The sequence below is a fragment of the Myiozetetes cayanensis genome, unplaced genomic scaffold, assembly GCF_022539395.1.
Source record: "Myiozetetes cayanensis isolate MyiCay16 unplaced genomic scaffold, myiCay2020 scf2-11, whole genome shotgun sequence".
Lineage (NCBI taxonomy): Eukaryota > Metazoa > Chordata > Aves > Passeriformes > Tyrannidae > Myiozetetes > Myiozetetes cayanensis.
The window spans coordinates 4,837,981-4,851,110 of record NW_026087411.1 but is presented as its reverse complement, the minus strand read 5'-3'; the positions used below and the strand labels follow the sequence as shown (position 1 = coordinate 4,851,110).

At 45.6% G+C, this 13,130-nt stretch overlaps 2 protein-coding genes across 6 annotated transcripts in view; both read right to left on the bottom strand.

The window, feature by feature from the left end:
* Positions 1-322: 322 nt before the first annotated feature.
* On the bottom strand, positions 323-11,435 carry CHGB (chromogranin B). 2 transcript variants are annotated; one of them, XM_050316799.1, is made up of 5 exons: positions 11,318-11,435; positions 6,154-6,197; positions 4,804-4,897; positions 1,640-3,411; positions 323-728 (listed from the first exon to the last, which is right to left on the bottom strand). In XM_050316799.1, the coding sequence occupies exons 1-5, from the start codon at positions 11,361-11,363 to the stop codon at positions 645-647; spliced, it is 2,040 nt and encodes a 679-aa protein (XP_050172756.1). In that variant the 5' UTR covers positions 11,364-11,435; the 3' UTR covers positions 323-644. The 2 variants fall into 2 exon arrangements, with proteins under 2 accessions (XP_050172756.1, XP_050172755.1); XM_050316798.1 differs by lacking the exon at positions 11,318-11,435 and adding an exon at positions 10,060-10,169.
* Positions 11,331-13,130, bottom strand: part of SHLD1 (shieldin complex subunit 1) — a 56,231-nt gene continuing 54,431 nt past the window's right edge. For 3 of the 4 annotated variants that reach the window (XM_050316804.1, XM_050316808.1, XM_050316813.1), the window contains one exon: positions 11,377-11,446. The gene's annotated coding sequence lies outside the window, so the exon portion shown is untranslated. Of the gene's footprint in view, positions 11,447-13,130 lie in introns of all 4 variants that reach the window. The other variant, XM_050316812.1, reaches the window with a different exon arrangement.

Genomic DNA, 13,130 nt, shown 5'->3' with positions numbered 1-13,130 from the left:
TCACCAGCGATACTTCAAAATGACAGCACGTGTTCTGTAGGTGATGGCTGAAGAGCATGGCTTGAGGTACCGTTGTTCCTATTTCAATTGAAACGTGAATATGAGACACCAGCACAGCAGGAGGGCTGTAAAAACCACATTTGGATAAGTGGTTAAACTGAACTCCAGATATTTGGGGTAATTGAAACTAATTATGGGATCACTTATTTTACTGCTCTGTAGTTGTCCTAAGATCACCAAAAGGCTCCTTCCACACCCCCCTCACTCATGTATGTGATACAGATAAGCCTGAAACAACCCAGTCAAGTAAGCAGGGGGAAAGTTTGGTCCAAGATCAATGGTTTTTATTATTGCAAACTCAGACAAATATATTTCTGAAGAACACTAACACAATTATTTTCAAAAGCCTATTAAAAATATCTGCCCACATGAAAGGTTATGATACTAAAATTCATGCCATTCTGATCTCAGTAGCATAACAGCAAATTAAAGACATTTTCAGCTGTATAAATCACTACACTATAGTGGACAGTAAATAGTATTTCCTGGGTTTAGGGCAAACAACAATCCAGTGGCAGTGAATTTACCATGGAACACGGGTACTGCGAGTGCAGCTACGCCAATCTCTGAAACCCCAAACACCTTCAGCCTCTCCTGAGGCTGTTCAACTTCTCTGCTATACTCTGCAGCTCCAAATCCATAGCAGCCAGGTTTTCCATTTCTTTTTCCTGTGAAAACATAAAGAGCATTTTTTTTTAACTCATCAAATAACCTCGGCAAATATTTTGTTCCATGAAAACGAGAGAAAAGGCCATTTCTATGTAATGGTCCCTGAGCAGACTGCTGGGGTAAGAGGTGTTAACAGCATATGCTTTGTGCAGTTTCCTGCTTTTATCTGAACTCAGGGGAAAATATCAGAATACTCATTCTGAGAGCTGGCCCTAATTACAGGCTAATCATTGCAGACTTAAAGCACCATTAGTGGTGACTGTCCCGCTCTCTCCCAGCTGCGGTCCCTTCTGCTCAGGTGAAGGTCCTCTAGGAAGCCACAGCCACAGTCACAGTGGTTCAGCAAGAGGAACATCTCCACAATGACAGAGGGTAGGAGGAGGTTTATGCTGCCAATTCTTGTCTGTTATGACTTGCTAACACCATTCAGCATCTGGAGAAATTCGCATTAAGCCTCCACTGCTCCCAGTGACCGGGAAGTCTATAGATGGCTGATTTCACCCTAAACATCCAAGTTACTTTCCAACTATATGCTTTAAACAACCTGACAGACGAAGTGGTGTTTGTCAGTTACCTCTCTGCTCCTGCTGCCACTGGCATCTTTTTTATTAGTCTGTTATTATTTTATTTGGGCCCAAAGGGGAAGACAATCTCCTTTCCCTTCCTGTCTTGCAGCAGGCAGAAGTTAATGTCTTAATTTTATAAACCGTGCCCTGGGGTAGTTCACCAAATTCAAAGTTCCACCATTCAAAGAAAGCAGATTTTTAGATCACTGAACATCTGACTCTCAATGGGACTTAATCTTGTTTGTGTTTTTCCATGCACAGTTTACCAGCTGCCTTGGGAATGGATTTGGAAATGTGCATATGAAGCTTCTCCCAGCTTTTCAGAGAAACACCTGTACACCTACCTCCTCTTCTGTCAAAGGCCTCTTGCTTAGATTTCTTCTGTCATACCCAGTTATCTGACGTTTTTTCAGGTCTTCTCCAGAGCTGTACAACTCTGGGAATTCAGCTGATTTCTTCCTGTAATTCAGAAGTTTTGCAATTTGATCCACCTTGTCGTATTGCCTTTCCACATCATTTCTGTTAATTTTGCCGGGATTCCTCTTCTCAGTGCGTTTGTGCTTCAGAGCACTCAGGATTTGCTTTTCCTCCCACCAGTCATAGTCATTATATTCAGGGAAAGGACTCTTCTCGTTCAGGGCAGACCTGCTTTCCTCTCTGCCCTCCAAAAGCTGCTCTCCTGTGCTGTCCCTCTTCTCAAAGTGCCGGCTTTTCCACCACAGCAGCGGGTAGAAAGGGCTGTAGGATGCTGTGGTTCTCTTCTGATTCTCTGCAGGGAGACTGCTTCTGTACTCTTCCCTCTCTGCATATCTTTCCTCCTCATCATTTTCCACCTGATCACTGCTGTGATGCTTCTTTTCTACCTCCTCCTCCTCCTCCTCCTCACTATAGCTGGGGTAGCGCTGCTGCTCCCCCTCGTCCTCGGTGCTGTGGCGTCTCCTGGCCTGCCCTCTGTGCTCCCAAGCAGATGCTTTCTGTGACCCTTCCTCTTCATCATTCCAGAGGCGGTATCTTCCTCCAGCATGACGCTGCTTCTCCTTGCTGCCACCGCTGAGGTAACTGTCCGGCTCTTCCTCATTTTCATCTGCAAGGTACATCCTTCCCTCGGAACGGTGCCTCCTGGCCTCATGTGATCCGTCGTGATGTCTCCTCTCCTTGTGCCATTTCTCATTACTTTCTTCAGTGTGGCGATACCTCTTGTTTTCTTCTTCACTGCTCTCTTCACTGCTCTCTTCACTGCTCTCTTCCCTTTGCTGCCACCTGTCTCTGTACTTCTCAATTCCCTGGATTGAAAGCCTCTTCTCCTTCGCCTCCTCAGACCCACGTCCCCCATGATAACCACTCTTCTCACGCTGCTCTTCCTGCTGTTTCTGATGGTGGTTCCATTGGTTCCAGACACGGGTCTCCTCTGTGTCTGATTCCTCAGCTACTTCCCCTTTCTCACCAACACGGCCCCTCTTGTCTTCATAGGAGTCACCCACTCTGTGCTTCCCATGGTATCGTTTGGGTTTGTAGGGTTGCTTTTCCTCCTCTGTTTCTTCACTCTCATCAGATTCTTCACGCTCTTGCTGGTGGAAGAAATCACGTTCCTTAGACTCACGGTGGTACTTTTCACTTCTTTCTCCCTCTCCCTCTTCACCTTCATGAACTTCTCTGTAAGGGCTCTGCATTCCCTCCTCCGAGTGCCAGCGGCCCGCGGGGCGCTGACCATTCCCATCACGGTCATCTGTGCTCGTGCCTCCAGAGTGAGACTTCTTGTTGAGAACAGCGTGTTCCACATCTTCATCACAACACCTGCTCTCTTTGCTTCCTTCTTCACCGTGGTAATTCTTCTCCTCCTCTCTTCCAGCTTCCTGATAGTGGGTTTTTTCTTCTGCGTAAAGTCTCTCATCCTGAGCAGGCGTGTGGTGTCCGGCCTCGTCTTTCGTGCTTTTGCCTTCCTCTTGAGCAAGTTTCTCCTCATCACTTTCTTTCACGTAGTTTTTAGATTCCTCTTCTGCCTGACTTTGTTCTTGCTCCATGCTCCCAGTGCGACGTTTTTCAATCTCTGCTGGGTCTTCGGAGTGCCTCACTTCAAGCTGTTTGCTTTCACTTCTCTCTCTGTCGTTTCTACCACCTATAACACCAAGAGCAGCACAATGGAGTAATCCAACTCTCCACTGAAGTGTTATTTCAATGCAAATACAAAACTGGCTTCACAAAGTAGCAAGAAGATTTGGACAGAATTGATTTCCTTAATTCTGCTTTTAAAATCAGTAATTTGCTAATATTTTGTATGCTTACCTGGAAGAGGATGAACTAATTTTCCTTTAATTAGGCATCTTAAAAGTTCCCCTGGAATTTCCAGAATAATTTTTCCTCTTTGTTTTTTTTTTTCTTGGTTTGCTATCATGTTTTTAGTATGGAATTAAATTAGCTTTAATTTCCACTAAAAATCAGTGGGATCTGGAGTTGTGTTCAGTTGCTTGAGTGTCAGGCCTCACCCATCACATGTGATTATTCACAAAAAAGACAACCACCTATTTCAAGCTACTTGAAAATATTAGGGGGTTTTAGCAAATTTTGAAAGTTTCAAGTTGACTGAAAAAAAAATTAAAGAAATCTGTTGCTTTGCAATAGTTATGTTTAATCAAATCATGTTCCTTTGACTATTTCTGGAGTGCTAAATGGAAGTCTGACTTTGTATATATAACAACATACTTCTATGAAGATGTTTCTGCTTCACTTCAGTCTGAGTAACATCAGAAATAGATCACAAATCCTCAAAGTTTTCAGACAATAGCTGCACAGATTTAGAAATACCTCATTATTTATGAGAAGTTTCTCATCACCTGCTACTCTTGGATCTGTCTAAGGGCAAAAATATGGTGCTTACCCTCTCTTTACAGTAACTGGTTTTTTATTTTCCAAAACATGACAAATATCCAGGGGGTTGGATTTTTTCCTGAAATTACCATGTCATAAACGAAGCTTGATGGCTTTCAGCATTTCCTAGGAATCTGGGGCTGAGTTAGATAAAAATACATGTTTTCCCAAAGCGTAAACCCTACTCTCTTCTGATGACTGTATGAGGGCCATGCACGATTCCCTCTATGAACAAGGAGGAGACAGATTGATTTCAGTGTTCAGTGACTCAGCTGCCTTGTTGATTTAAGTGCTGATTTGATTTGAAGACAGCTCCTACCCTCTGGAATACCTTCAGCACATGGTCCAAACATGGTCACATTCGTTGACTTCTCAGGCTACCTAAAGAGTCTGCCAAATTCTCTCAGATTCTCCAGGTGGTTTAAGTAGAGAGCCACAAGTGTTAGCCAAGAATCCCTGACAACTACCAGGTCAGGCTGTTTGTTCTTTGAGTAGGAGAGACTAAACAGAGGGAAATCAGAATTTTGACACTAAAATTTGGAGGCACCAGTTTCACACAGGCTGAAATAACAGTTCACCAGCTCCGACACAAGACAGAAACCATCTTAATTCCTTTGACAAGTCCAGGTAATGTTGTACTTACTCTTCTTCAGGATTTCTCTGCATTCAGGATTAATTGGTGGTGCACTTGGCTTAGACAGAGCATTGGACAGAACTTCCACTATGCACTGGGTTATCTAGAAGAGACAAAATAGGAAAATAAATTCTCATGGCAAAAATGGAAATCTTACTACTGATCCAGTTGGTAGAAAAGCTAGTTTAGGATTAGAGTTCAGGCTATTGTTAATGAGTTTTGAGTAATCCCCAGCTCTAACACAAGTTCTTGTGCCTTTGGCCAACAACTGCTTTGTTCTTCACAGTATCAGTAAGAAGAGAATAGTCACAAGTTCTTTTTATCTCCCCTTTTGTTTGCACAGTTAAAGGCTCCTTTTGTACCTTTTTACATATTAAATACCCTATTCAGTACAAAGGAGAGTCAAACAATGTGAGGTAACAGCACCCTACAAAAAAAAAACCCCAAACACAACACACATGCAAAGGATGAGAATCATCTTGTAGGATCTGTCCAAATGAGGCAAAGGCACAAAGGTAGTTTGGGTTGCCAATAAACCAAACCCACCTTTGTGTCCTCTGTAAGTGACCCGCTCCACATCTTTTCATGTGTGTGTGCTGTAAGCCCTGCCTGTTTTTCAGTGCTTCACATTCAATTGCATAGTCTTCTGGAAGCAGAGGAAATTGATTCAGGAAAGTCACACAACCTCCTCTAATTCTAAGTGCTACCAACGTAGCTCCTCTGTACAAAATGAATTTCAAGTGTTGAATCTGTTGGTTGTGAGCAAACACTGGGGGTACAAGAGCTTCAGGTCGACCATCTGGGTGGCTGACTGGGAAGAGACAATAAAACATTTATAGAGCTTATCTTTTAACTGTTTTTAGTTATTACCAGGTGCTTACTAATCTAAATGATCACGTTAACAACCAATGCAGAGGGTCTGAGCTGATGGCATTTATTTAATCACACAGGTTAAGAATCTCTTTCTAAAGCAGGAGACGAGAGGACTGCACTAGAAAGTCTGTTGCATAGTTGGTAACTGTAGATATTTCATCTTTCCTCAAAGTTGCCATCTCACCCTACACAGTACAATATCATGTTCTATCAAATATTTCAGTTCATTTTTCAGGAAGCTGCACAATGCACAGCTCCAGAAGCACCACACTGACACGAGAACAGCTTCTCTTTCCATCAAGTGCATTGAAGTGCACACGGGTGTCTTCTGACAGCTAAAGGGACTCTTAAGTTCCACATCAGCAATGATCTGTTAGGAGTTTTACCCTTAGGAAAAGAACCATTACCCTGAGAGTTTAGAGACAGAAGGTGGAGAACACGTCACTGATAATTTTCTGAAGTTTGCTTTGACACACAGATACTCACCATTTCTTCAGTACGGTCTTTTTCTACTGGAACTGCGCTGACACCTGCAAGGAAAACAAATTATTGCAGACTCATTAATACTGGCAACAAGCATCGGTGACAGGAGTTCTCAGTCAAACTGGTCTGATGAGACAGCTTTAGTTTTGGGTTGGCTGGTCAGTAAACCAGGCGCATTCCACATAAAATCTTCCCTTTTTCGGATGGAAAAGCAAAGTAAGGTTGCAGCATAGCACAAGAGAAGAGGCATGTTAAGATTTCTAGCACTGAAAGAATATACACCACCAAAAAAATCCCACCCCAAAAAAACCCCACTACCAAAAAACCAATTAACAAAAAAAAAAAAAGAAACCAAACCCCCATACAAAACACAAACCAAACAAAAACCAAAACGAAACAAAAAACCAAAACCAAACCACCAAAAAAAAAAAAAACAAAACCCCAAACCCCCCAAAAAACCCAAACCAAACCCCACCCCAAACAGGAAACAAGCAAGGCCTGTTTGCACCCCAAGAACCTTTTGTTTTCTGCAAGAGGCTCTAGGTGCAACCCCCCTGCCAATAGGAGACCGTTCTTCAAGACTTTAAAGCAGCTTGGATAGGAGGCTGGAGGGAAGGAGAGAGCCAGAAGGCACAGAAAAATTTCCATTCACTGAGTGGTCCATTATCAATTCAAGAAATAAGCAAAAAAAACCAAATCCCAGTGGAAAACTACTGCAGAAGGAAGCAGTACAACATATCTCTCTTTGTCCTGAGGACAAGTAGGGTAATTAACACCTCCTTGTGCCACTTCTACTGTACCTGGTCGAAGGTATTTGCTTTTGTAAAGAAGCTATTGCCAACAAAACCTCCATTCTGGTTTATTTTGCCATCACTGCTGCAGTACATCTCCAGCTGGTTAATGAGCTGGGCTGCTGGGTATTATTAATTGTGTCAATTCTCATCCACCTTGAGGTTTCCAGAAGTGAAGTCAGGCACGCCTGCCAGCAGCACAAGACTATGTAGAAGCAAGCCCTATTCTACCATGGCTTCACAGAGTTCCCACACAGTATAGAAGCAGAGTACACAAACACACAGCTTGGGGTGCAGTTCTGAAGTTCTTACACGAGTCAGGATGGTCTTACACATGACTATCACTCTCTCTGCAATACTGCTTGGTTGGGACGGCGAGATCTGTAGCAGATGAACACAAAGCACATCATGGAGACAAAGGAGGTCAGTTTACCTTACAGCATCGGGAGACCTCGCACTGTCCCAAGGAAGCTTCCCTGCAAAGCACACAGGAGCATGCAGCCCTGCACTATTTAAAGCAATAAACCCTTTATTTTCTGTGTTTGCAGAGGAAGCAGACATCCCCTTGAGCACTGACTCAGTGCCTAACAGCTGAACATAACGCAGTATTAACTCTCTTGATATTTCTATCGCCCTCTATTTCTGCTCCCCGCAAACACGTATGTAGGAACGTGCTTCTCCAGCCCCCATCTCTTCTCTGCGTGCACAACTGAGATCAGAGAAGGGAACCCACACAAGGATAGCACAGAAGGGATTCCCCTAAAATAGCACTCCATCATCTCCCCAGAACGCCAGGTGGTGTGTAGGGGGAGATCGTGCTCAGAGCCAACCCTCTCCCACACCTTTTGTGTTCAGTGCTGACTGAGCCAGGCTTTAGGCTCCTTTACTAACCCAGTATGCAAATAACTATCACACAGCACAGCACTGACGCTGCTGCAGTCCAACCTGCCTGCAGGATCCATCTGAGCATGGAGGATAAGGATGCACATGCACGTGGGGGGCAAGAGACTGGCCTTCTACTAAAAAAAAAGGTGTTATCCACTAAAAGGGCACTCTCTTGAGCCCACAGGTTTTGGAGATGCTGCTCTAACAGCATGAGCTGCTCACAGTCACCACTTGCATGTGAGCAGAGGGGATGACCTGCTTCATTGCCTCTTCTTGGGAGAGGCCCCTCTGGTCCTCCAGCCCATGAGAAATCACGACACGCACAAGGGCAAACATCTGATTTTGTCCTTTTAGTGATGCAGTCACAGCACCTCTCCTGTGAGTTACACCCAGGTGATGCGATAAAGCAAAGAACAGACCAATTTCTGAACACCTTTTGCTACTACAGGTGCCAACTTCAGGCTACCTCTCGAGCCATCAGTGCCACAGGAATATAAAGTCAGGTTATGTTCACTGCCTTTGCCAGGTCATCCAAAAGCTCACGTCTCAGCAAGTGCCTGGTTAACAGCAAAAGCTGACACACACAAAGAGGAAGCATCAGGCTCTCATAACAATGTCAGAAGAAGCAAATGGTATTGGGATTATGTCATATTAACCTGCCTGCAGAAATAAGATGAGCATCCAATCCATCACACAGCCTGAAATAATATACTGAGGCAGCTGCTCTGCCAGAGCTGAGGTAGGAAGCCAGTGAGGAGCCAGCATGGCCCACTTTACACCGGTGCTGGCAGTGCCAGCCCACGCCAGCTGGCAAGAGCTCCCTTAGGGCTGGCTACCTGCTAGGTGAAGATGGCTGGCCAATGTGTCTGCCTTCCTCTCCACATGTGCTCCCCCTGACACCAATAACAGAGTCAGGCAGCAGGGCACCCACCCAGTGGGCTCACAGGGACCCAGCAGATGGTGTAACTGCAAGGCTTCACAGGAGAAACAAAGTCAGAACACATGCCAATAGGGAAACCTTTCCCCTGTCCATGCAGGAAAGGACAGACCGCAAACCTACAAAGTAAAGCAAAGCCTGGGTCTGCTTTACCCTCCTGAACCAAGTCTGCCCAGGCAGTTATGATCAGATTATCTGATTTTTGCCTCAGTGCTGAGAGTTGTTGAATATCATGAAAAACGACGAGAAACGCAGGACAAATCCACACAACTTTTGTTTGCATCTCCAAGACCGAGACAGATCTTTGGGTGGGTTTATGATGAAATCCCCACATGGCTTTCTTTCATTAATGCTGATGACTCAGTGCAGTGTCATTCCTCACCAAAACGTCAGCAATGTCTTCCTAGGAAGGATAACTAAACTTTGGCATATAGATCTGCAGGAGTACTAGAAAGTTCTTGAAGTTAATGTTTCACTGAGTCGACATATGAAAGCAAGACAGCCACAAAGGATATAAAGAAGTACCTGATCTTTGATGGCATAAACAGGAAAAAATATAAGATAATAAATTCCCATAGATCTGTGGAGTAAGTCTGGTGAGATTCTCTGTGTTGGGGTCTCTTCCCCCATCTTCCACCCTCCCCTTTTGACTTCAATAAAGGCACGTGAAGGTAGTCAACTTCCTTACAGTCTCTGCACAAGTCCCAGAAGCATTTCCATGTGGAGCCTTCTGGTAGACCTAAAGCCGAATTACTCAACCCAGAATGACACTGACTCTTTCAAGCAATTATGTAGTATGTACCATAAAGCCAAGCCATCACCTCATTCTATTGTGTTTAATGTTCATTTCACGGTGGGATTTTAATATTTAATGCTGCATGCCACAAAAAATATTTGTAAAAATCCTGCTAGTTAAAGCTGCACTGCTGATACTTCACCATCGGTACCAAGCACCGGCTGGCAAAAAAAAAAAACAACTAGCGGTACCCTTGCAATAAAACGACACCGAGAAGTCTTTGTGGAAAGATGCTGCACTGGGACAAAAATAAAGGAAGAGCAGCCGATTCCTCGCTCAGCTCCATCCCACCGCGCCCTCCCCCGCTCCCCGGGGTTGCCGCAGGGCGGGCCGGGCGCGATGCCCCGCACCCGCGGGCGGCCTCACCCCGCCGGGAACCCCTTCAGGAGGGAGCCCGTCCATGCCCGCCCCGCACCCCGCGCCCCGCGCCCGGCGGGGATGTTCCCTCGCCTCCCGCTCCATCATCCATCGGGAGCTGCCGCGCCCGCGGTGCCGCTCACCTGCCAGGGCGGCGGCGCCCAGGAGGGCCAACAGCGCCGGCGGCCTCATCTCGGCTCGGCTCCGCTCGGCTCGGCGCTGTTTAAAAGGGGGACTGGGGGCGGAGGGGACGGGCAGGGGGCCCCGCCGGGAGCTGCGTCACGGCGAGCCCCCGGGGGCGGTGCCGCCACCGCCACCACCGCCCTGCGCTCCCCCCTCCCCTCCCTTGCCCTCCCCTCCATCCCGGCCCCTCCGCACACGGCAAGTTCTCCACAGGCTGGGGGAAAGCCGAGCGCGTTTTCCCTTTCTTGGTGACTACCGCAGCCGTTCTTCCTGCCCTCCGCCTAGGTACTTGAAAGACCCCTTTGCATCCCCCCTTCCGCCCCGTCATTCCTCGGAAAAGCGGGAAAAGCGGGGCTTCCCTGCCTCTTTTCTCCAGCTCAAGAGGATGCGGTATCGTCCTCAGGTCTTTCCCACCGTCAGAGGATGCCGAGCCTCTACCTACAGGGAGGAGATGCGGCAACCCATCCCTCTTAAACAGTTTTCACAAGGAGTCACCGCTGCGTTTCCACATCCATTTCCGATCAAAGCCTCTTCAGGCTCTGCAGCAGCCTTTTCTTCTTGGAAGGTTTTTGTCCCTTCCCCTCAAATCCTTGCCCCCTCCTCTCACAGCCTCCCCCTACTCCCGCACACAGCAAACCCAGAACAGAGAATGACTACAAAGTGATCCTGGTACTTATGTCATCTGGTGAGTGAATGACATGCAGTGTTCCTCAAGAGTTTTACCGTGGAAACCACTGCTCTTAGCATCTAACTCTGCAGGCAAATCTCTTATTTACTGTGATGATGCTCTGGGGAGCCAGAGGAAACCTACAGACATCAAATTTTACCTCATTTTCTTTAACAGCCCCCACTGCCCCAATTAGTCCTTGCGACAGTTATGATGAGCTCTCCACAGAGCAAGTCCAAATGCTCCGCCCAGTTCCCTTCAGAAGCAGGCAAAGCACTGAATCTATTTTGGTTTTCTTTGCATTAACTCTCCAAGGGCCATCTCCAAATTATGTGTGTTTTTCAGTTTTCTTCTTTGTTTGTCCTCAGAGCTAAGCAGATGGCTTTCTAATTGCCAGTGTTCATGGAGGACAATGGATCTATACATCAAAATGGCAGTTATTTCTATTATTGTTCTGCGTATTATTTTATTAACAATGCCAGGCTGCTATAACCATGTAGCCTTTAAACATATAAAACAGGACACAAGAACAATACTCCAGTTAAACTCACATGAGGCTTCACTGGTGCACAAAGGAAGCAGGAACTTCAGCTCCATTTGAAGCCTGTTTCAGAAGACAGCCTTTAACACCGGGAGGCGAAACCAGACACCTTGTTCATATCGCATTTGGATTACGATTTCTGCAAAATAACAGAATCCAGTTACGTGGCCACCATGGAAAGAAAATCATCTGCTACATCTTCTCTCAGCCTCCCCCTCCTGCATTCTGTTCCCACGCTGCCTATGCAAGGCCCAACCTACCCAAAGAAGCAGATGCTTCTTTGGAAATCACCACCCTTGGCCTTGGGAAATCAAGAGTCTAATTCAAAAGACTACGACAAATTTCACTGGCTCCAAGGTCTGCATGTCCTCCTCTGCCTGTGTGGGGATTCAGCCTGTCCTCAACCTTCTCAGCTGCTCATAAGAAAGAATTTTAAGCGAAACATTTGTCTTTTAAGCCTTCTCTGCTTCTCCAGGCATATAAATAGCACTCTCTGGTTATCCTTGTGTAACTGCTCTACTCCAACATTTGCCTGGCTACACTTATCTTGAACATGACAGACAAAAGGGGCAAGTGATACAAAGATGCTGAATAAAAATAGCCAGGTATTTTAGTTCCTATGAAGTACTGACACTAAGTACCTGTATTGCACAAGTCCCTTTGACAGTCACTACAACCACCACTACAGAATTCTTCTTGCTGCAGAACAGAGAAGTGAGATTAGGCAGGCCCACACCCCTGCCTCACATGGCTTCTAATCCATCCCCTGCACCTCAGCAGGAATCACTGGGGTTTCACAGCTGTTTTCTCTGTGACAGTTGGTTTGTATTTGTCTTGCAGGATTTCTCTGAAATGCTCCCTCATCTCAGCATTGTGTGGGCTGATCCTGAAGGACCAAGAAGTCTTGTATCTGCCACTGGCAAATGTCAAAGCACTGCTGGGGAATGTTTTGCCATCAGGGTCTACACAGGAGCACAAGTTCATGCCATCAGATTTGATCAGAATTGAAATTACAAAGATTTGCAAGTCTTGCAGGAGGTCTGTTACAGGTCCAGGGACAGAACTGGCTGGAGTATATATCTAATTCCATCTTCAGGGCAGGATTTCAAAACACGATCCAGCAGACTTTTTGCCAGTACTGGAAAACCAGAGCATCCAAGCATCTTGCGCACAGTTAATTCAGTCAGACTCTATATTCAAAACAATGCTGCTTCACATGGACTCTTGCAGCCAGGTATGAGCTGGAATGAGCTTCCCCTCAGAGTAGGAGCAAGATGTGACTGCACTAAATCAGGATTACTGCAGGCAGTGGAGTATTTTACTTGATCAGTTGTGCGTGGCACACCCCAAACCTCCCTTCTCAGATGTGTCAGTACTTCGACTAAAGTGATATATATGCCTCATAATGTTGTGACAATCTACGAATAAACAGTATTTATCCTGCTGGATTCTCTAAAATACAAATGCTTTAGAAAAAATTACACATCTGGCTCATTCTAGAAGCTAGAACTTCAAAGGATGACAAGCAAATTTCTGTGTCTGAACTGAATCGAGAGGGGATTGCTTGGGGAATATGAGGATTGCTCTTCTAATTAGATGTTCTACTGGAATTATCTTCATTCTTGTGTGCCAAATAGTTTTCATGGAATTAAAATACTGCAGCCTATCTTGTGAACAAACTCAGCTCTTTCATTCAGAAGGTGCTAAGGGGATGGATCTGGACAAAAACAATTGAATTGGAAAAGCCAACACCTAAGCGACACCATCTATCCAGTTTCAGTAAAAGCAACAAAAATCCTTTCAGAGGCCTTATCACATGCAGT

Coding starts and splice junctions, on each gene's coding strand:
- CHGB (XM_050316798.1), bottom strand. CDS start 10,108: ATGAGGCCGCCGGCGCTGTTGGCCCTCCTGGGCGCCGCCGCCCTGGCA. Junction 4,898..6,153: donor AAGACCGTACTGAAGAAATG/GTGAGTATCTGT, acceptor TGTCTCTTCTAG/ATAACCCAGTGCATAGTGGA. Junction 3,412..4,803: donor CAGAGAAATCCTGAAGAAGA/GTAAGTACAACA, acceptor TTGGTGTTATAG/GTGGTAGAAACGACAGAGAG.